This window comes from Tachyglossus aculeatus, chromosome 17 (genome assembly GCF_015852505.1).
Source record: "Tachyglossus aculeatus isolate mTacAcu1 chromosome 17, mTacAcu1.pri, whole genome shotgun sequence".
Classification (NCBI taxonomy): domain Eukaryota; kingdom Metazoa; phylum Chordata; class Mammalia; order Monotremata; family Tachyglossidae; genus Tachyglossus; species Tachyglossus aculeatus.
Window position 1 is genome coordinate 40,430,189 of NC_052082.1, and position 23,751 is coordinate 40,453,939.

Genomic DNA, 23,751 nt, shown 5'->3' on the forward strand with positions numbered 1-23,751 from the left:
CAGTTACTGCATCTGTAAAATGGGGATTAAGACTATGAGCCCCATGTGGGACAACCTTATTACTTGTATCTACCCCAGTGCTTAGAACACGGTTTGGCACATAGTAAGCACTTAACAGATACCAAATGGGAAACTGGTTGTCAATCACAAGATTTATTGATGAAATTCATTTCTCTTCGAAAGAGGTGAATTAATAAGTAGTGAGAGAAGCTTGGAAGTGTTTCTTCAAACTGTAAATAATTTATTAGCCAGATCTTAACAATATCCTATTAACAACAGGAAATCATTTCTTTCCGTAATCTGGGTCAAAGATGGCATCCAGTGAGAGGGTGATCTGATCAACTGATGACTAGTCCAGAAAGATGTGGACATAGGTGCTTGTGTCTCTCTTCAGGTCTGATATTCATCCCATCCTCATCCAGAACCACTGTCTAGGTTCTTACTAATGCCAAAATAGGAGGAAAACATATGTGTATCTTGAGTACTTTCCAAAATTGATCTGTTGAGGACTCTGTGAATATTTCCCAAAGTCTCTGAGCAGTGGATGATCCAGGAGGTGGTGGGCAGTTATGGATTCCATTGGGTGCAAACAAAAAGGTCACACAATCTTGTTCTCACAAATATAGCGTCTGTCCGTGGCACAGTCTTCCAAGTATGCTGAGTCCTCATATCCGTATAACGCACAGTTTTTTCCATTTGCTAAATCAGCTAAAGAGAGGCTATGGGAAAGAAAGATTATTTTCTATAAATTCCAGGTATTCTTTGATCTAGGAACAGAAATAATCCCTTTGGGATCCTTTTATGTGAAGACTTACATCACTTAGGAATCCCAGTACAGTTTTCCCTATTGATAAGGCATCACAGGGGTCGGGAATAGACCCCTTTGATCGTGAAGAGGATGATCACAGTGTCTCCATTCTTTCATTCATTCAACTGTATTTATTGAGCGCTTACTGTGTGCAGAGCACTGTACTAAGCGCTTGGAAAGTACAAATCGGCAACATATAGAGATGGTCCCTACCCAACAATGGGCTCACAGTCTAGAAGGGGTTCCAAAGACCAGCCTCCCTGTCTAGCCTCTCTTATCATAGTCCAACTCCTGGGCAATTACTCTTCTGCAAAACCAGCCTGGCTCTGAACACCAAGGTAAAACCAAATATGTCCATATTTAAGAGGGCACTGGAGACCTTAAAGAATCAGGAATTCCAGCTCCACCAAAGCAGGGGATCTTAATTAACTTCCATTGGGTTTTCCATGGGGAATTGCCTCAGTGAGAAATTCCAAGAAGTTGTACAAGAGAAAACAATGAAAACTGGTAGATGCACTTTCCATGGCAGAAAAGTGTTTTGGTTCCCTGTTCACGGCATTAGAGTGGGGACTTACCCAGTTAGATTAATTCCTTAGTAATTACTTAATAAATCAGGTAACTCAGGAGTAGGAAAGAGGTTCACTCAGTGAGGAAAGAGTTAGGGACCCATCAGAATAAATGATCTACTATCACAGTAATGCATCCTCACACGCTGAACCTGCTGAATTCAGTGGATTAAAGGAAGACCAGAGGCGATGTTTTGACTGATATTTCCATGGGGGAGCACACACAGAGAACTCTCCTTTCTCCTGGTAGTGGCTGATGATTGTATACCTAGTATACTGACCCAACCCTGTTAAGATGATGGACAGACTTTAATACGTGACACCTGCAGGAGTGGATGAGAGAGACCTAAAGATCTGAGGATATTTCCCAGTGAAATGTACAGGTTCAAACTAATTTTTCTTTCTGCACTGGAGCTGACATTGCCTCTTGTCTCTTTCATCACCCTATCTCAGGGCTCAAGACCCTTTTCACTGGGTCCAAGGTACTGTCCTGGTGAGGCAAATCTGGACACCCTCCAGGGTAAGACAGACAGACAGACAGACAGTCCTACTGTGACTTACAGCTTACTGGAAAATTCTGTACCATTCTCCCATTGCCAGGAAGCACCAGATTCATTACGCATCAGTCCAATCCACGCATGAAGTGTGAATAATTTCAAGAAATCCTGCAGAACATCACCAACACAAAAAGTGAATTTTCCTCCATTTATTAGAAGGGCCCTGGAGGATCAGTGTTGCTCTTTGGCTGCCACATTTCTTCCACCCTTAGACAGGCACGTTCTTCCTATTTGGACCACACCAACCAATCCAGGGAAAGTGAAAACTTACCAGCTCTTCCCTGCTGTCTATTTGTAGGAGACTGGAATTCTGGGATGCACAGGCCTGCTTACTCTCCTTCCAAGATTTCCTTTCAGCTGAGTAGTGATAACAGCTCATTTTGTAACAAAACCACTTCCCCTGACACTGGGAGCAGGAACAGTCTAGAAAGAGAAACGATATCACACAAGGAGAGAATATCTTTATAGAAAAGAGAGGATATCGTTATAGAAAAGATTTTCAGTGTCAACCCTAAGTTCGACCATCTTCATTCCCTTAATATCAGAACTGCTTCCTCTGCAAGTTGATCAGAGGAAATAAGACATAGGTCTTGTCCAAAAATGGGGCTAGTGTGGACTGCTTCAATCATCATTACTGACTTCACCCCTCCGCTGATGAAAGCGTGAGCAATTAGTTGCACTGTGGACCGGGAAGAGAAAAGCTGGGCAAGTTACTTAACTTCTTTGCACTTCAGTTTCCACATCTGCAAAATGGAGATGCAATACCTATTCTTGCTCCTACTGACTCTATGACACCCAAATGGACCTGATTATCCTGTGTCTATTCCAGTGCTCAGTAGAGCGCTTGGGATATAGTAAGCACTTTACGAATACCACAATTATTATTAATAGTTGGGGGATGGCAAAGCAACATGGCATAATGGATAGAGGATGGGCCTAGGAGTCTGAAGGTCATGGATTCTAATCCTAGCTCTGCCACTTGTCTGCTGTGTGACTTTGAGAAAGTCACTTCTCTGTGCCTCAGCAACCTCATCTGTAAAATGGGGATTGAAATTCTGAGCCCCACAAGAGATGGGGACTGTTTCCATCCTGATTTGCTTGTATCCACCCCAGTGTTTAGTACAATGCCTGACACACAGTAAGCCCTTACAAATACCATAATTATCATTAATTATTGTTATCATTAGGGATCAGCTTTGAATCTGAGAAGTGGGGAAGAACTGAAAATTTCCGGATGCTGTGCTCTCACCCTCACTTCACCCCAAGCTGTGTGCCTTAACCCAGATAAAATCTCTGACCCGAACTAACCCTGTCTAAACATTGGTGTTACCAAAGGACAGGACCTACTTTTTGTGGGGTCTTCCAACTCTGTGTTCAAAGACTGGTTTTGAGCTTCAGAACTGGGCAATACTATGGGAGTGAAAATTAAGATGATTGTTAACACCATTAAAGATAATACATCATCATCCCAGCTCCCTCCTACCATTCTTCTCCAAACTCCTCGAGTGAGTTTTCTACACAAGTTGTCTCAAGTTTCTGTCTTCCACTTCTCTCCTCGACCCCTGCCAATCTGGCTTCTGTCCCCTTCACTCCCCAGAAACCGCCTTCTCAAATGTCATCAGTGATCTCCTTGACAAATCCAATGGCCCATATTTCATCCTAATCCTCTGTAACCCCTCAGGATTGATTGATCTTTGATAATTGGCTAAGGAAATAGCAGAGCAACTGCTGCTTCCAGATTTTAATTGCAGGTTTAATTCCATTCCACAGTATCTTTGTCCTAAGTCTACTGTGTATATTTCTCTGGCAATGTTATACTGCTAAACCTGTAATTATTTTGTCATTATAATGCTGGCAACAGGCCTGGAATATTGTCCTCCTAGACCGTAAGCTCATCCTCTGGACTGCAGCTCATTGTGGGCAGGAAGTGTGTCTACCAACTCTATTACGTTGTACTTTTCCAAGAGCTTAGAACAGTGCTCTGCACACAGAGAGCACTCTACAAATATAATTGATTAATGAATCTCCCTGAATCCTCCTACAATCCCTTTCAGGATCTTGCTGTTGGGATCTCTGTGATCACAAACATCTTCCTCCTTGCCAAATCTAATGGATTCTATATTGTCTTAATTCTTCTTACTTATTCAGTCACTATCGGGTTTTGCCAACACTCCATGGTTCTTCTCTGACCACTCTTTCTTCAATACCTTTGCTGGATCCTTTCTGCTCTTCTTCCCCTTTCTGTGTGCATCCCTCAAGGGTCCCCTTGTCTTCTCATTTTATCCTCACTCCCTTGGGGAGCTTATCTTCTCACTTGGCTTTAGCCACCACCTGTGTGCCCGTAACTTAAAAAACTGTTTCACTAGCCCTTATCTCTCTCCTGCTCTGCAATCTCATGTTGCCTTCTGCCTCCAGAATATCTCCAAATGGACAACCAGCCATCTCCTTAGGCTCAATGTATCTAAGCTCAAACTCCTTATCTTTCCTCATAAATCTATTCCTCAACCCGATTTTTCCATTCATTCATTCATTCATTCATTCATTCATTCAATCGTATTTATTGAGCGCTTACTGTGTGCACAGCACTGTACTAAGCACTTTTCCATCACAGGTAACATCACCATATGCACTTCTTATTCTGGTACCACTTTCAGCTTCTGCCCTCTCCATTCCCTACTTCACTCTTCTACCCAGATACTTTTTCTAGAAATTTGCTCTGCACACACTTCTCCACGCCTCAGGATTATACAATGTTTTCCCCCTCCTCTCCCCATCAGGCAGAAACCTCTAGTAAGTGTCATTAAGAGCCTCTACCAGCTCTCTTCCACTTATCTATCCATTATCCACTCTCTTTCTCCACTGACACCTAGCTCACATTTCATTCCCTTCTTCCTTCTTTTGATGAATTACGTGCTGTCTCTCTCCTTTATTAGATTGCAAGCTTTCGGAGAACAGGGATCGTGCATTCTACATAAACTGCACTCACCCAAGCACTTAAGACAGTGCTGTGCACAAAGTGGGCACTCAAATATGACGTTGATTAATCAGGTGATTGAAAATTAATCAGCAGTTAATGGGAGCCATTTCTATAATAGAGGCCATATCTACAGTACTCCAAACAACAGGTTAAGCTGGAAATGATATTTATTGTTGTGGAGAACACCAGACACCCAACGATTCACCCTTCCTTGAAGACTTAATAAATAGGACAGGTTCTTCTTCTTGGACTATTGTAATTGTGGCTCTCTCCTCGACCCCCTCCAGTCTGGCTTCCGTCCCCTTCATTCCACGGAAACTGCGCTCTCAAAGGTCACCAATGACCTCCTGCTTGACAAATCCAACGGCTCATACTCTGTCCTAATCCTCCTCGACCTCTCAGCTGCCTTTGACACTGTGGACCACCCCCTTCTCCTCAACACGTTATCTGACCTTGGCTTCACAGACTCCGTCCTCTCCTGGTTCTCCTCTTATCTCTCCGGTCGTTCTTTCTCAGTCTCTTTTGCAGGCTCCTCCTCCCCCTCCCATCCTCTTACTGTGGGGGTTCCCCAAGGTTCAGTGCTTGGTCCCCTTCTGTTCTCAATATACACTCACTCCCTTGGTGACCTCATTCAATCCCACGGCTTCAACTATCATCTCTACGCTGATGACACCCAGATCTACATCTCTGCCCCTGCTCTCTCCCCCTCCCTCCAGGCTCGCATCTCCTCCTGCCTTCAGGACATCTCCATCTGGATGTCCGCCCGCCACCTAAAGCTCAACATGTCGAAGACTGAGCTCCTTGTCTTCCCTCCCAAACCTTGTCCTCTCCCTGACTTTCCCATCTCTGTTGACGGCACTACCATCCTTCCCGTCTCACAAGCCCGCAACCTTGGTGTCATCCTCGACTCCGCTCTCTCATTCACCCCTCACATCCGAGCCGTCACCAAAACCTGCCGGTCTCAGCTCCGCAACATTGCCAAGATCCGCCCTTTCCTCTCCATCCAAACTGCTACCCTGCTCATTCAAGCTCTCATCCTATCCCGTCTGGACTACTGCACTAGCCTTCTCTCTGATCTCCCATCCTCGTGTCTCTCTCCACTTCAATCCATACTTCATGCTGCTGCCCGGATTATCTTTGTCCAGAAACGCTCTGGACATATTACTCCCCTCCTCAAAAACCTCCAATGGCTACCGATCAATCTGCGCATCAGGCAGAAACTCCTCACCCTGGGCTTCAAGGCTCTCCATCACCTCGCCCCCTCCTACCTCACCTCCCTTCTCTCCTTCTACTGCCCAGCCCGCACCCTCCGCTCCTCCACCACTAATCTCCTCACTGTACCTCGCTCTCGCCTGTCCCGCCATCGACCCCCGGCCCACGTCATCCCCCGGGCCTGGAATGCCCTCCCTCTGCCCATCCGCCAAGCTAGCTCTCTTCCTCCCTTCAAGGCCCTGCTGAGAGCTCACCTCCTCCAGGAGGCCTTCCCAGACTGAGCCCCTTCTTTCCTCTCCCCCTCGTCCCCCTCTCCACCCCCCCCCGTCTTACCTCCTTCCCTTCCCCACAGCACCTGTATATATGTATATATGGTTGTACATATTTATTACTCTATTTATTTATTTATTTATTTATTTTACTTGTACATTTCTATCCTACTTATTTTATTTTGTTGGTATGTTTGGTTCTGTTCTCTGTCTCCCCCTTTTAGACTGTGAGCCCACTGTTGGGTAGGGACTGTCTCTATGTGATGCCAATTTGTACTTCCCAAGCGCTTAGTACAGTGCTCTGCACATAGTAAGCGCTCAATAAATACGATTGATTGATTGATTGATTTGGGGCAATGATTGAACACCCACTCCAGTCCCTTCCATCTTTAAAACTATAAGATTAGACCTTTGGGAATGGGCTTTATCTCTACCAGTCAACTTAGGAAAAAATGGTATCGACACCTGTCTACTTGTTACATTTTGTTGTCTGTCTCCTCCTTCTAGACTGTAAACCCATTGTTAGGAAGGGAACGTCTCTATATGTTGCTGATTTGTACTTCCCAAATGCTTAGTACAGTGCTCTGCACACAGTAAGTGCATGGCTCAGTGGAAATAGCACGGGCTTTGGAGTCAAAGGTCATGGGTTTAAATCCCGGCTCTGCCAATTGTCAGCTGTGTGACTTTGGGCAAGTCACTTAACTTGTCTGTGCTTGAGTCACTTCATCTGTAAAATGGGGATTAAGACTGTGAGCCCTGCGTGGGACAACCTTATTACCTTGTAACCTCCCCAGCACTTAGAACAGTGCTTTGCACATAGTAAGTGCTTAATAAATGCCATCATTATTATTATTAATAAATACGATGGATGAATGAATGAATGATTTCACTGAAGGAAGATTGTGAAAGATTTCTAGACTGTGAGCCCACTGTTGGGTAGGGACTGTGTCTATTTGTTGCCAACTTGTACTTCCCAAGCACTTAGTACAGTGCTCTGCACACAGTGAGCGCTCAATCAATATGATTGATTGATTGATTGATTGACTGAATGGCATGCTACTAACCTGAAAGAATTAACACAGTTGTTCTCATGCACCAAAGAGATTAACTACCCATAAGGACCAACAAAACTCAATGTTTTCCAAATGAAAATGTCCATGTCTGATCATCATCATACATATGATTTTATCTCCAGATACTCACTCCGAAACAATGCGACTGTCATAGATGCCACAGTGACAACCAGGACAAAACCCAGGACCATCAGTACCCCAGCAACGAGCCTCCATGGGGGAGACCAGGAACCTAGCAGAGTGGGACAAAGAAGATGCTCAGAAAAACAACAGAGAGAGAAACGACATGTGTAAGGATTGGCAGCACAGAGCTCTGGCTTCCATTCCCCAAGTCCAGGATGAGAAACCTGCTCCATTCATTCATTCATTCAATCGTATTTATTGAGCGCTTACTGTGTGCAGAGCACTGTACTAAGCGCTTGGGAAGTACAAGTTGGCAACATATTGAGACGGTCCCTACCCAACAGCGGGCTCACAGTCTAGAAAGGGGAGACAAAACAAAATATATTAACAAAATAAAATAAATAGAATAAATATGTACAAGTAAAATAGAGTAATAAATATGTACAAACATATATACATACATATATAGTAAGTGCTTAACAAATGTAACAATAATAATGATAATGATGATGATTATAATAATAATAATAAAGCATTCCATATTTTTGATGTCTGTCTCCCCCACTCTAGACTGTGAGCTCGTGGTGGGCAGGGAATGCCACTGTTTATTATTGTATTGTGTTTTCCCAAGCGCTTAGTACAGTGCTCTGCACAGAGTAAGCGCTCAATAAATACAATTGAGTGAATGAATGAATGAGCAAGCGGTGGAAGATTGTGGTCAGGAAGGGAAGAAGGGAGGGGCAAGTGTTTTAATAAGGTGCAAAGAAATAGGGTCAGATGCACAGGTGAAGGGGGTGGATTTTGAGGGAAAATGAGAGATCTCTAGAGATACTGTTGGGAAAGATGGGAGAGTACAAGAAGGGGCAGGAGAAGAAGGGGACTGGGAAGGGGTAGGGGAGCTTTTAGGGAGATCGCATCTGAAGATAGTTTAGATTTTTTTCAATGAAGTAGGTGGCCAGGCCATTGGGGGTAAGGGATGAAGAAAGCAGGGGGCTTGAGGAGGGAGTTAAATGTCTGGAACAACTGATGAGAGGAATGGGCATGAGTGTCAGTACAGATGGAGAAACAATTTTGCAGAGCAGAGGAGAGGGCAGAGCTAAAGAACATCAGAGTTAACTTGAAGGGGATGAGGTCGGCCTGATATCTTGATTTCCACCAGCAGCAAAAGCACAAAAGGAAACAAATATTGTGGGGGGAAGTGGGGAGGCAGATGTCAGATTTGATCAATAAATGGTATTTATTGAGCGCTTACTATGCACAGAGCACTGTGCTAAGCGCTTGGGAAAGTGCACTATAACCAAATGAATGAATTCATTCATTCATTCAATCATATAAAGTACAATGAGGTTATGGTCTAGAGGGGAAGAAAGACATTAATAGAAATAAAAGTGAGAAGGAGTGGCGCATCAGAGTCCCGGTTTGACTCTCAATCCCAACTGTGGGCCAAGAGGGACAGAAAATTACTCTCCCCTGCTTTGAAGCTTTACTGAAGGTCCATCGCCTCCAATAAGGCTTCCCTGACTAAGCCCTCCTCCCCTCTTCTCCCATCCCTTCTGCACAGCTATTATTCAGTCCTTCATATTTCCTCCCTCCCATCCCCACAGCACATATGTATAGATCTGTATCTATCCGAAATTTATTATTATTATTAATAATGGTAATAATGATGGTATTTATTAAGTGCTGATTATGTGCCAAGCACTGGGGCAGGTACAAGGTGATCAGGTCATCCCATGTGAGGCTCAGTCTCCCCATTTTAGAGATGAGGTAACTGAGGCACAGAAAAGATGTGACGTGCCCCAAGTCAGACAGCTGATAAGTGGTGGATTTGGGATTAGAACCCATGACATATTAATGTCTGTCTCCCCCTCTAGACTGTGAGCTTGTTGTGGGCAGGAATGGGTCAGTTGTTACACTGTCCTCTTCCAAGCGCTTAGTAAGTGTTCTGCACACAGTATCAATCAATCAAGCCAATCAATCTGATTAACTGAATGATGATGATGATGATAATGGCATTTGTTAATAATAATGGTAATAGCATTTATTAAGCGCTTACTATGTGCAAAGCACTGTTCTAAGATCTGGGGAGATTACACAGTGATCAAGTTGTCCCATGTGGGCTCACAGTCTTAATCCCCATTTTACAGATGAGGTAACTGAGGCCCAGAGAAGTTCAGTGACTTGCCCAAAGTCCCACAGCTGACAATTGGCGGAGCCGGGATTTGAACCCATGACCCCCGACTCCCAAGCCCGGGCTCTTTCCACTGAGCCATGCTGCTCCTACAAAATGTAATGAGGTCCCATGGAGATTTGAACTAGGATTGCTGGATTCAGAGTCCAAAGTGCTAACCATTATACCATGGAACCTACTATGCCAAGCACTGGGATAGATACAAGGTAATCAGGTTGTCCCACATGGGGTTCACAGTCTTAATCCTCATTTTACAGATGAGGTAACTGAGGCACAGAGAAGCTAAATAACAGGGACACACAGCAGACAAGGGGCGGTGCGGGATTAGAACTCACATTCTCTTACTCCCAAGCCTGGGCTCAGTTCCCTCAATTCCCTCATCTGTAAAATGGGGATTAAGAGTGTGAGCCCCCTGTGGGACAGGGACTGTAACTGTATCCAACCTGCTTAACATATATCTATCCCAGTGTGTAGAATAGTGCTTGGCACATAGTAAACACTTAAGAAGTACCATTATTATTTTTATTATTTTTATTATTATTATTCATCTGTAAAATGGGGATTAAGACTGTGAGCTCCATGTGGGACAGAGATAGTCCAAACAGATTAGTTTGTATTAATTCATTCATTCAATCATATTTATTGAGCGCTTACTGTGTGCCCAGCACTGTACTAAGCGCTTGGGAAGTACAAGTTGGCAACATATAGAGGTGGTCCCTACTCAACAGTGGGCTCACAGTCTCCCAACACTTAATTGTGCTTGACAAGTAATTAGCACTTAACATATTATTATTATTATTATTAACTCAGTCTCCACTGAGAGCCCTGGGGCCAGAAAGACAGTCCTCAGGATGCCAGAAATTTCAATTCAGAGAACCCGAATGTGGTTTACAGGCCCTCTATCCCACTTACTTGATCATTCTAAATTTCATACAAGTGATTCCTTCATAAAGGAGAGAAGAGCAAAGCCTGCAGTTTGATCTGTTCACAGCTTACCATACCTGTGCCGGTCTCTCCTCTCCCTGGCTGCGGGGCAGAGCTGTACAGGGTCAGCTCTGTGTAAGTCACCTGCTGTTCACTCCCTGCCCCGGTTCTCTTGGCATCCTTAGACTGTCTGTGCTGCTGATGCTGAGAAGGTTTGGAATTTTTCAACTCCGTATAGGTCACCTGTTGCTCTGAACCTTTCTTTGTGGTGTTCTTTGACCTACGCTGTTGCTGAGAAGACTTGGAATTTTTCAATTCCGTATAGGTCACCTGCCACTCTGAACCTTTCTCTGTGATGTTCTTTGACCTATGCTGGTGCTGTGAAGACTTGGAAGTTTTCAACTCCGCGTAGGTTGCCTGTTGCTCACTGGACACATCCTTAATCTTGTGTTCCTTGGGTTTGCCATGTTGTTGCCGGAATGAGTTATGAAGGTTCAACTCGGAATAGGTGCCTGGATGCTTTGCCATCTCTGAGGGAGATAAGACAGAGTTCACGTTCTAGTGCATTGGCTGGACTGTGATCATGTTGCAGAGGGAAAAATCTAGAATCAGGGGAGATACAAGTCAAGCATATCAATCAATCCATCAGTGGTATTTTTGAGCACTTACGATGTGCAGAGCACTGTACTAAGCACTTGGGAGAGTACAATACAACAGAATTAGTAGACACGTCGACGTCCACAATGAGCTGACAGTTTAGAGGGGGCTGGGGGTAGGAAGAGCAGAGGAATCTGGGATTAGTATCATCCTCCCATCTCAGTGATCAGTAGGCAGGAAGCAAAGGTCTAGTCTCCTGTCTTCAACAGTCTAGATGGAAGAGGAATTAGAGAGGATTAGACCCTCCGTTTCTCCAGCCCCGATCTGTCTTGGATGGGGAAACAAAAAACTTACCATTTCCTCCCTCTGGACTGTAAGCCTGATGTAGGCAGGGAATGTGTCCATTATATTGTACTCTCCTAGGCTCTTAGTACAGTGCTCTGCATGCAGTAAATGGTCAATAGATATGATTGATTGGCTGAATGACCACTTCAGCCCTGCTGATGCCAGCTTCAGTGCTTGCCTCCCAACCCAGCAGCTCCTGGCCCTGTTTTTAATCAATCAATCAATCGTATTTATTGAGTGCTTACTATGTGCCGTACACTGTACTAGGTGCTTGGGAGAATAGAATATAATGATATTACAGACATATTCCCCACCCACAATGAGCTCACAGTTTAAAGAGGACCTTACGAGAGTAAGCTCTAGAGCTCTAGAAACAGTCTGTTTCTTCCCATTAGACAATTCTACAGCCCAAACGCTGCCTGGACCCCACTCCTCTTAACTCCCTTCTTATGGCTTCTGTCTCCTCAGCTCACTAGCCCCCTGGCTCTCACTCTGTGATCCTCAGTGGAGGTAATGGAAAGGGTCTGTCTCACCCCCAACCCCCAGCCCATATCCTTTCTCTGGCCTGGATCCCCATCCCTGTTCATATCTGACAGACCACTGCTCTCCCTAGCTTCAAAGCCCTGTTAAAAATTGCATCTCCCCTGAGGGGCATTCAATCAATCAATCAATCAGTGGTATTATGGAATGCTTACTGTGTGCAGAGCACTGTACTGCACTTGGGAGAGTCAGTTGTCAGCTGTGTGACTTTGGGCAAGTCACTTAACTTCTCAGTGCCTCAGTTACCTCATCTGTAAAATGGGGATTAAGATTGTGAGCCCCCCGTGGGACAACCTGATCACCTTGTAACCTCCCCAGCGCTTAGAACAGTGCTTTGCACATAGTAAGTGCTTAATAAATGCCATCACTATTATTATTATTATTTTTACAGTACAACTGAGTTGGTAGACCTGTTCCCTGCCCGGAAGAAGTTTGCAGTCTAGACATATATTAATATAAATGAATTATGTATGTATACATAAGTGCTGTGGGGCTGAGGGTGGGATGACTATCAAGTGCTTAGAGGGTACACATCGAAAAGCAGAGGCGATGAAAAAAGGAAAGGGAGTAGAGGGAAAGAGAGCTTTCTCAGGAAAGGCCTCTTGGAGGACATGGGATTTTAATGAGGATTTGAGTGTTGGGAGAGTGGTGGTCTGTCATATACTAAAGAGGGAGGCAGATCCAGGTCAGAGGGGAGATGCGGGAACGGGAAAGACAATAAGATAGAGTTAACCTGGAAGGCCAAAAGGCAGAACAGTGATTTTTAGTGATTTTTGAAGGCCCAGTGAGACATTGTTTGTAAGCCTGTTGGGGGAGGGAAGATATCTCCCTAAAATGTGGACTAAGAGTGTGAGCCCACTGTGGTTTGCTTGCATCCACCCCAGCACTTATTACAGTGCCTGGCACATAGTAAGCGCTTAACAAATACCCTTAATAGTAATAATAATCATGGTGGCATTTATTAAGCGCTTACTATGTGCAATGCACCGTTCTTAGCACTGGGGAGGATACAAGGTGATCAGATTGTCCCATGAAGGGCTCACAGTCTTAATCCCCATTTTACAGATGAGGGAACTGAGGCACAGAGAAGTTAAGTGACTTGCCCAAAGTCCCACAGCTGACGATTGGCAGAGCTGGGATTTGAACTCGTGACCTCTGACTCCCAAGCCCATGCTCCTTCCATTGAGCCATGCTGCTTCATTAATGATTACTGTCATCATCATTATTATTATTAAGTTCCATAATAATGATCAATGATTAATTATTATTATCAATAAGTATAATTATTGTCCAAATAATTAATTATTCTGGAATTTAATAATAAACATTAAAACGTTGGTCTTCTGACTAATAATAATAATTATTAATAAATATGTGCTAATGATGATTTGCTTGCATCCACCCCAGCACTTAGTACAGCGCCTTGCTCATACTAAATGCTAAACAAATATCATAATTATTATTATCATTGTGATTGTTCAGTTCCATAATTATTATTATTAATTAATCTGTTGCTAATGATAACTCCCAATATTACAAATAGTGAAGTTTCTGTTGCCTTCCATGGATGTTCTATTTGATGTTTAGAACCTCTTCCAACCGCTAACCCATTGAAATGCTTTCAGAGCAACAGGGATTCAGGATAAGGAAAACTATGAACAAATATGGAAGCAACACATGTGGTGTCAAAGAGGGTGGGACTTGAAATCAGAAGAGGAACGTTTTCGTCTCACCATTGCCACTGGCTTGCTGCGTGGCTTGGACACAGCACTTGGACACTTGGACTCTATGCCTCAGTTTCCTCATCTTTGAAATTGAAGCATGATACCTGCTGTCTCTACCTCTAAGATTAGACCCTTATGTAAGACCAGTGCGGTGTCCCAGGTGATTACCTAATATCTATCCTAGCATCTAGTAGAGCACTTTAGCATATAGTAAGCACTGAATACCTGACATCATGTTTAATTATTACTATTAAGTCTACCTGCTAAGGTAATCCTTGTGGAGCTCAGCCCAGCATTTATCTTCAGAACTTTCCACTCTAAGTCTCCATTCACCACCCTTCTACAATTTGCTCATCATAATCATGATCCTGTCTTAAACATATCTACACTGTAAGCTCATTGAGGGCAGAGAATGTGTCTACCAACTCTGTTGTATTATACTCTGCACAACCCTCAATGATCACCACTGATTGGTTGATATCATTTTTTAAGGAAAAATTTAAAACCCAACATAATTAATCCTGGGAGAGGGGAGGAAATGCAGGTGAGGGTTGAAGAGCAGGGAAGAATTACAATTGATGCTTTGGATGGCACCGTAGGAGAAACCTGAAATAAAAATCCCACGAGGATTCCTTCAATCAAATATATAGAATTTAAATATAAATGGCAAGTACCTGTTGTGAGAAAGCGAGTCCCAGATCTGCTGTTTCTGATAGGTGAGTAGGGGTGTTGCAGTTTTCATAGGCAAATCTCAAAATTTTGAAATTAGCCTTCGAGTGAAGAGGGTAAATCTTGCAGGAATGCACGCCGGAGAGAGAACCACAGCAAGTGACCCCACTGACTGTTCTGTGAGAAGTGTTCATACTGAGCCACCAGCGGAAATGCATGCATTAAGTTAGTGCTCTGGAAGAGACCACCCAGGAAATCCTGATGATGATGCTGGGGCGGAGTTAGTTCCACCTCCCAAACATGCTCTGGTAAGAGGGCTTTAATCTTTCTGGTCATAAGTGACCGTGAAACGACATGAGCTGAATTTGAGATTACCTTAATGCTTACTCTGTAATCTGAGACAGAACTCAGAATGTGTCCAAGGCTCTTGTAAGGCATCAGGTTTAAGATTCGCCCTCTGGGATATCTCTTTACAATGGTAGATTTTCCTGTCTCTAATGGCAAGATGTCCATCATGGTATCTTCATCCACAACATCATTAAAACCCGAACTTTCCTAGCCATGCAAACTGCCACCACTTTAATCCAAGTACTTATTCTATCCCACCTTGATTACTGTATCAAACTCCTTGCTGACCTCCTTGCCTCCTATCTCCCCTAACTCCAGTCCACACTTCTCTGAGTTTCCCAAATCATTTTTCTACACAAGTGTTCAGCCCATGTTTTCCCACTCTTCAAGAATCTTCAGTGGTTGCCCATTCACCTCCGCATCAAGCAGAAACTCATTTCCATCAGCTCTAAAGCACTTAATCATCTTTCCCCCTCCTACCTCACCTGGCTACTCTCCTATTACAACCCATTGTTGCTCCTCTAATGCCAATCTACTCACTGTATTTAAATCTTTCCTATCTCACCGACTTCTTGCCCACATCCTGTCTCTGGCCTGGAATTCCCTCCCTCTTCATATCTGACAGATAATTACTCTCACCCACTTCAAAGCCTTATTGAAGGCACATCTCCTCTGTCGAAAGGTCTGCAAGAATAACCTTCATGAGAAAAGACTAGGAAGACACTGAAAATGATGGGGGCAGCAGAGTGAATTATGAACTGGACTGTGGAGAGACAGGAGGCTGGGAGGTAAGCAAGGAGATTGATGAGCAATCCAGGTGAGATAAGATGAGTGATTGCATTAATGTGGTAGCAGTCTGGATGGAGAGGAAAGGGCAGATTTTAATGATGTGAAAGTGGGACCAACAGGATTTAGTGTTGGATTGAATATGTGGGTCGAATGACAGAGAGTAGTCAAAGATAATGCCAAAGTTATGGGCTTGGAAGACAGGAAGGTTGGCGATATCATCAACAGTAATGGAAAAATCAGGGGGAGGACAGGGTTTGGTTGGGAAGATAAGAACCTCTGTTTTGGATATTTTAAGTTTGCGGTGATGGGAAGACATTCAAGTAGAGATGTCTTGAAGGCAGGAGGAGATGTGAGATTGGAGAGAAAGGGAAAGAGATCAGGGCTGGAGATATAGATTTGGGGATCATCTGCGTAGAGGTGGTAGTTGAAGCCATGGGAGTGAATAAGTTCTCCAAGGGAGTGGGAAATACCACATTTATTATTATTATTATTGTTGGAGCAACATTTCCAATTGTGGGGCGGATCTGTCACTTGAAAGGGACTTCTCACATACACTTGGGAAGGGATAATCAACTCAGTCAATCAGTGGTATTTATTGAGCACTTACTGTGTGCAGAGGAATGTGCTAAGCACTTGGGAGAATGCAATACAACAGGGTCTGTGGACATATTCCCTGCCCACAACAAACTAGGATGCATCGGAGAGGAAAGAGGCTGGAAGTAAGGAGGTCAATGAGGAGGCTGAAGCAGTAGCCGAGACAGGACATAGTGGTGGTTTGGATGGAGACAGAGCGGGCAGATTCTGGAAATGTTGTGAAGATGGAACCTCTTTCACTTGAAATAAATAATTATAATAATAAATAACAATGGCATTTGTTAAGCACTTACTATGTGCTCTTACAGTTTTATATCTCCTATTGTCTGGTAAAATCAGCTTCCAGCATGCAGTGGAAGCCAAAACACCAACAGAATGTCAAAGGACCCAGGTTCTAATTCCAGCTCCACCACCTTTCTTCTGTATGACCTTGGACAAGTCATTTCACTTCTCTGTGCCTCAGTTACCTCATCTGTAAAATATGAACTGAGACTGTGAGCCCCACAGGGGACAGATACTGTGTCCAATCCCATTTGCTTGTATCCACCCCAGCACTTAGTACAGTGCCTGGCACATAGTAAGCACTTAACAAATACCATAATCATTATTATAATTATTTATTATTATTATTATTATTAGGACTCCATGGACTAGAAAGACAGTGATGAAGAGGGGGACGTGGGATGTTTAGAAAATCATGAAGGGTGTCATCAGATTCTACAGTACCAGAAATAGAAACACCTATTGAACCTGATCTTTAGTTTTATATTTATATTTTATTGAACACTGATGGTGATGAATTCAAATGGAACAAAAGGAGGTACTTTACAGTGAACATAATAGCCATATCCCAGCTCTGCCAATTGTCAGCTGTGTGACTTTGGGCAAGTCACTTTACTTCTCTGGGCCTCAGTTCCCTCATCTGTAAAATGGAGATTAAGGCGTGAGCCCCTGTGGGACAACCTGATCACCTTGTAACCTCCCCAGCGCTTAGAACAGTGCTTTGCACATAGTAAGCGCTTAACAAATGCCATCATTATCATTATTATTATCCCCCTTTTTATCAGTTATTTCAGCGAGGCGGAGAGGGTTTTGCAGTGGGGTGTCCTGATTGGCTTCTCCTATTTCCTATTATCGGTGAAGCCAGGAGTTCAGCTACCCCTCTCCCCGCCCCCTCACCTACCTCACGGGCTCATCCAAAAGTCTTCCTCTTTCCCGACGGCAGGGCAATTTAGTTCCTCCTCAAACTCCTCTAGGAGACAATTCCATTTCTCCTCAAATTCCTCAACAATTCAAGTCCTCCTCAAACTTCTCAGCAGGATGGTTCAATCTCTCTTCCAATTCCCCCTAAGCCATTGTTGCTCATGGGTTCAAAGAAGGGTCTCTTATGAAGTGATTTCTGCATTTCAAGATGGATTCACTCTTGCTCACCACAGTAACTGTTGTGACCCCAGTTGGGACAGCGATGATGGTGATGGTGGCAATAATTAACCCACCTGGTTTTTAAATTTTCCTACCTTTATACACAGTAGCTTTCCCTACCTGTAATTCATTTTAGGGTTTATCTGTCCTACCAGATAAGCAAATTCTACAAATTTGATTGTACTCTTCCAAATGGTCTGTGAAGTGCCTTGAACAGAGAAAGCGCTGAATGAATACTATTGATTGAATTACTTAATCTGGAAAATAATGGAGCCAAAAATGCAAAAACAAATGAATGAATGAATGAACTCATTAATCAATAAGAGAGTCAGGAGATTTTAAACCTGTGTTTTTTTTTTATCTTAGCTGGGATTGGGAGAGCTCTGGTCCTCATTCTGTTCATCACCCAGACCCCAGGGGATTCAATTCTGGTCAGAATCACAGAGTAAAGACCATTGCTCTCATATCCGGGCTGAAGGCAGGCACAATGAAACTGTGAGGTCTCTGATCTTTATACTTCCTGAATGATTTCATTTTGAAAATAGTCCAGAGGTGTCATTATTCTTAAACTGCTACTCTTGAGATGCTGTTTTAGCAGATGCAAATTTTCCACTTATGCTATGGGTCCATTTGACATTCTGTTCACAGTTATTCACAGCTCTTTGATGTGAGGACAACATGTAATCAATTGCCTAAGCAGAATCGTTAAAGAAGGTTAATCTGGAGGTGTGCACATAATGCAGAGGAAAAAGCTATTGGGTTAGTATGGTTTTTAAAGGTAGATATAATACTTTAAAGATACAATTAAAATTGTCAAGGCAGAACTTTTTATATCACCCTGCTCTCCTGAGTCATGATACTTGTATCTCATTTTTTTCAACATGACTCTTTCTCATAACCTCTTTAAAATAGTATGTCTTCCCACAGGGAATATTGATTCCTGGGCCTCAGTGACCTAGAAAAATCAGGGGAAGAATGATGATCACTGTCACAAGTCACAGCTGTTAACCCCATTGGGATCCTCTTACCCAAGAGAATCACCTCTTGTCACTGGACAGGATTTGGGGCAAAAAAACCTTTTCATCACCTTCATCATCGGTATTTATTGAGCATTTACTTGGTGCAAAATTCAGAGAATAGGAGACGTGTGGCCCGTGGAAAGAACATGAACATGGGAATCAGAGGACTTGGGTTCTAATCCCAGCTCCACCACTTTCCTGCTGGGTGAACTTGGGCAAGTCAGTTAACTTCTCTGTGCCTCAGTTACCTCATCTGTGAAATGGAGATTAAATTCCTCTCCCTGCCATCTAGACTGTGAGCCCCAGGGGTAACAGCTACTGTCTCCAACCTAACACAGTGCCTGGCACATAGTAAACACTTAATGAATACCACCGGAAAAAAAAAAAGCAGGAACCAAAATGAAAAACAAATTCAAGGTCAGCCCTGGTTAAAAAACAATATAATGGTCTTCAAAAGGCCAAGTAAAGGATAAGAGAAATGACTATGTGAATAAAGATGAGAACAATGGCTTATTATGGATAGGGAAGCAGCGTGGCTCAGTGGAAATAGCCCGGGCTTTGGAGTCAGAGGTCATGGGTTCAAACCCCAGCTCCACCGCTTGTCAGCTGTGTGACTCTGGGCAAGTCACTTAACATCTCTGGGCTTCAGTTACCACATCTGGAAAATGGGGATTAAAACTGTGAACGCCCCGTGGGACAACCTGATCACCTTGTAACCTCCCCAGCGCTTAGAACAGTGCTTTGCACATAGTAAGCACTTAATAAATACCATCATTATTATTATTATTGTTATGAAGAAAGCAGAAACAATGTAGGAGAGCATCACAAAATAGCAGAGAAGTTTAGCATACAGCTGTGATTCTGGGTTGCATGTGTAGGAATAAAGAGAAATCATCTTTCCACTCTACATAAACCTTCTTTACTGAAATTCTGCACCAAATCCCGGGGAGAGGAAAAACTGAGGATGGCTCAGAGGAGAACTACTGAGATGCTTAATGGCTTCAGAATTGCGATCCAGTTGGAAAGGTTAAAGAAAGTCAACTTATTTGTCCTGTTTAGATGGAAAAATGAAAAGCCTCCTAAACTGGGAAGCAGCACTGTGCTGTGGAAATGACTCAGGCCTGGGGGTCAAGAAACCTAGATTCATTTAATCATATTTACTGAGTGCTTACTGTGTGCAGAGCACTGTACTACACACTTGGGAGGATACAAAATAACAATAGGTATACTCCCACCTCTGTCACTTGCCTGCTGTGTGACCTTGGGCAAGTCACTTAATTGCTCAGTGCCTCAGTTTCCTCATCTGTAAAATGGCAATTTTTAGACTGTGCTCTTTGTGTGGGACCAGGACCATATCTGACCTGGTTATGTGGTATGTACCTCATTGTTTAGTACTGTGCTTGCCACATAGTAAGCATTTAACAAATACCATGATTATTAAGCTGAAGAGCACTCAGAGAAAGGAGGATGAGGAGGTATTATTTCTGACACAGCAGGAAGAACCAAAGAAAGTGAACTCAAGCCATCCCACCCTAAGGGACTTATCCTGTTTATCCAGATCTCCAGAGACAAGAGAACAAGTGTCCACAGGGAGCTATAGATAGGGGATAAACTGGATGAGACATTACCCTCTCCAAAAACAATGAGATGGAGTGTATCCAGGACCTCTGCTGTCCCCATTATGACCCCTGGCCAGCCTGTCATTGCAGGGAGATAGGATGATGAGGATGGCTTTGTGTTCCTTCTTATGTTAAGCAGTTAATGAGGCTTTCCTTCCTTAATTAGGTTATAATTCCCCTTAGTTGCTCTCCCTTCAGTATCCTCTGCCCTCATGAAGGATGGGAGCCAGAAACATCATCAGTGGGAAAAATGAGAATAAGGTGCTTTGATATACATCTTGACATTTCAGACAGGAAAATCTAACCTAGACCCAGCTGAGGCTCAGAGTCGGTACATTTTTGGTACGGACAGCTATCAGTGAGGGATAAATGTGTGTTTCCCAAGCGCTTAGTACAGTGTTCTGCACACAGTAGGCGCTCAATAAATATGATTGAATGAATGAATGAATGAAAGGGATACCCCAGAGGATGGCTATTGGATCAAAGAAGGGCCTTGGATATATGTTGAGTTCTGTCCCCTAGAAATGGCTGCAGAGTTTGCATTTGGATAATCTCAGACTCAGCTCACATTGTTTCAAACCACTTACAACCAGAGAGATCACAGCTTCTGCTCAGAGAGTATTCGGAAGGTGGAGCTAACTCTACCTCAGCAGTTAACATTAGCATTTCCTGGGTGGTCTCTTCCAGAGCACTAAACTGGTAAAGGTATTTCCATCGGTGGTCCAGTCTGCACTCGGCTCACAGGGCAGTCAAATGGGGGCTTCTGGCTTTGCTTTCTCTGTGATCGACTTTCCTGCAGGATCTCTACAGCCAGATTCGCTAGAAGGAGAATTCCAAAATTCTGAGATCCACCCATGAAAATAGCAACACAACACTCACTGATCAGAAAGAAAAGACCTGCAACCCACCTTCTCAGAACAGGTACCTGCTATTTAATTTTACATTCTCTGTGGATTCAATTAAAGGGATAATCATGGATGATAAGGGGATAAAGATACAAGTACTCTCCCAATTGGCTGCTCTACAATGGTACTTTGTATATATATATCTTTGTACTCAGATTCATCTCGCACCTACCTGTAATTTATTTTAATGTCTTTCTCATCTGTAAAATGGGGAATAAAGTCTCATGGACTGTGTCCAACCTGATTATCTTGTATCTTACCCTTGTCCATAGTCCAGTGCCCAGCACAGAGTAAGTGCTCAACAAATACCACACCAAAAAAAGATTTCAGGTCAGAACCAGCAGCAGTGAGCACACAGGGCATGTTATTTTGTTTAGCTAATTCCAACTGTGAATGAATTCACAGTCGGACAATATTTCTAGTTTGAGGACTCAGCCTATCTGTATACGACCTACCACCAGGGACTCAGAGTCCCATGTCTTGTTTAGACTGCTAAAGCCAGGAGGTGAGAAATGGGTTCCAACCAGTTATTCATCTCCATCTGCTGTGATCTGGGATGGAAGGGAGACTTTGCCACCTGCTCTTCTGAACTTCATGCTTTTATCCCACTCCTCCAGCCTGAAACTATTAGGTAGTTGAGGCTGAGGATTGAGATGAATTGTTCATCTCTTGAACTCCCACAGACCAGTCCTTATCATTTTTTCATGATATTTATTATGTGCTTACTATGTGTCAGGCATTGTTCTAAGAACTGGAGTTTATATAAGATTATCAGGTTGGACATAGTCCATGTCCCACATGGGTCTCACAATTTTAATTCTATTTATTTATATTGATGTCTGTTTCCCCCCTTCTAGACTTTAAGCCCATTGTGGGCAGGGATTGTCTCTATTGCTGAATTGTACTTTCCAAGCACTTAGTACAGTGCTCTGCACACAATAAACACTCACTAAATACAGTCAAATGAATGAATGAATCTTAATTCCCCTTTTACAGATGAGGTACTTGAGGCACAGAGAAGTGATTTGACTTGCCTAAGGTCACACAGCAGAAAAGGGGCAGAGCTGAGATTAGAATCCAGGGCTATCTGATTCCCTGGCTGTGCTCTATCCACTAGGCCAAACTGCCTTCCCTGGATTGGGTCTGGCAAATTGGAGTTGGGGATTAGGAAACTGGGAGAGGAATTGGGACTGGAAGCATTAGGGATGTGGGAATGGTTTGGGAGTGGAAGGGGAGAAACAGGACTACCATTGCTGCCCTCTCACTCACTGCTGTTGTTGATGGCCTTCCCTTGTCTCCACCCACACGATACTGTAACGCTTTGTTCCTCCCACTGAGAGAAATTTATTGGGTGCCTTATAAGTCACTAGAAGACTACAGTGGGTGCTCTCTGAGTGAGCCTAAACTGCCTTCTATCTCTTAGAGATGGAAAGACATCAAGTCACCTACTCAGAGTTGAATGTTCACAACCCGTCCCAGCAGCCGGATGGGAGAACTCCAAAACACAAGGGTAAATTTGCTTCCAGCAAGCAGCACGTGATTTACACAGAACTGAAAAATTCCAAGCCTTCTCAGCAGCAACAGCACAGAAAATCGAAGAACAACCCAAACAGAGATCCGGAGCAGCAGGTGACCTACGCAGAGGTGAAAAAGGTAAAGTCATCTCAAAACCGAGGATATACGGATGTCGAGAACACAGGTCTTGAGAGAGAGCAGCAAGCAACCTACACAGACCTTAAACTGCCTGGTCATCCTCAGCTCCAGGACAGATGTGAGGTTGGATGGAGCAAAGGTATGAAACTTTACATGCACCTTACGCTAAAGACTTTTACTATTTTCCTTGCTGTGTGCACTTTGCACACTTGTATGAAGGAATCAATGAAGTGAAATAAAGAATCTCACTGGAGGAGTTAATGCTTTATTCCGGAACAAGTTTTCTCAATCTTGACATGGAGGATTTGGGTTTGTTACTTCCATTTCTCATTCTTGTAGCTTCCTCTTCCCATCTTCCTGCTGATCATCTCCTTGTCCCTCTCCGTCAGACTCCCTGTCCCCTGCATGGAGGCTCATCGTCGGGACTCTGGGGATCCTGTGTCTTGGGCTGGTGGCCACCGTGGTGACTATGACTCTACAGGTTTTCCAGAGTGAGTATTTGGAGAATGAAATAATTTGTTGAGTAATGATCTGACATAATAATAATAATAATAATAATAATAATAATAATAATAATGTTGGTATTTGTTAAGCGCTTACTATGTGCCAAGCACTGTTCTAAGCGCGGGGGGGGGGGGATACAAGGTAATCAAGGTTGTCCCACGTGGGGCTCACAGTCTTCATCCCCATTTTACTGAGACACAGAGAAGTTAAGTGACTTGCCCAAAGTCACACAGCTGACAAGTGAGCCCGCTATTGGGTAGGGACCATCTCTATATGTTACCAACTTGTACTTCCCAAGCGCTTAGTACAGTGCTCTGCACACA

General features: G+C 43.5%; 2 protein-coding genes across 2 annotated transcripts in view; one reads left to right on the top strand and one right to left on the bottom strand.

The window, feature by feature from the left end:
• Positions 1-2,083: 2,083 nt before the first annotated feature.
• On the bottom strand, positions 2,084-11,228 carry LOC119939054 (NKG2-A/NKG2-B type II integral membrane protein-like). The gene is made up of 6 exons (XM_038758823.1): positions 11,118-11,228; positions 10,778-11,030; positions 7,593-7,694; positions 3,279-3,341; positions 2,203-2,354; positions 2,084-2,158 (listed from the first exon to the last, which is right to left on the bottom strand). Exons 1-6 carry the CDS (start codon positions 11,226-11,228, stop codon positions 2,084-2,086), a joined length of 756 nt encoding a protein of 251 aa, XP_038614751.1.
• A 9,951-nt stretch (positions 11,229-21,179) lies between these two features.
• Positions 21,180-23,751, top strand: part of LOC119939259 (natural killer cells antigen CD94-like) — a 72,968-nt gene continuing 70,396 nt past the window's right edge. Inside the window, exons 1-3 of the mRNA XM_038759162.1 lie at positions 21,180-21,287; positions 22,695-23,063; positions 23,314-23,415. Of these exons, the coding sequence (XP_038615090.1) occupies positions 21,221-21,287; positions 22,695-23,063; positions 23,314-23,415 (538 nt within the window). The 5' untranslated portion in view covers positions 21,180-21,220. The remainder of the gene's footprint in view (positions 21,288-22,694; positions 23,064-23,313; positions 23,416-23,751) is intronic.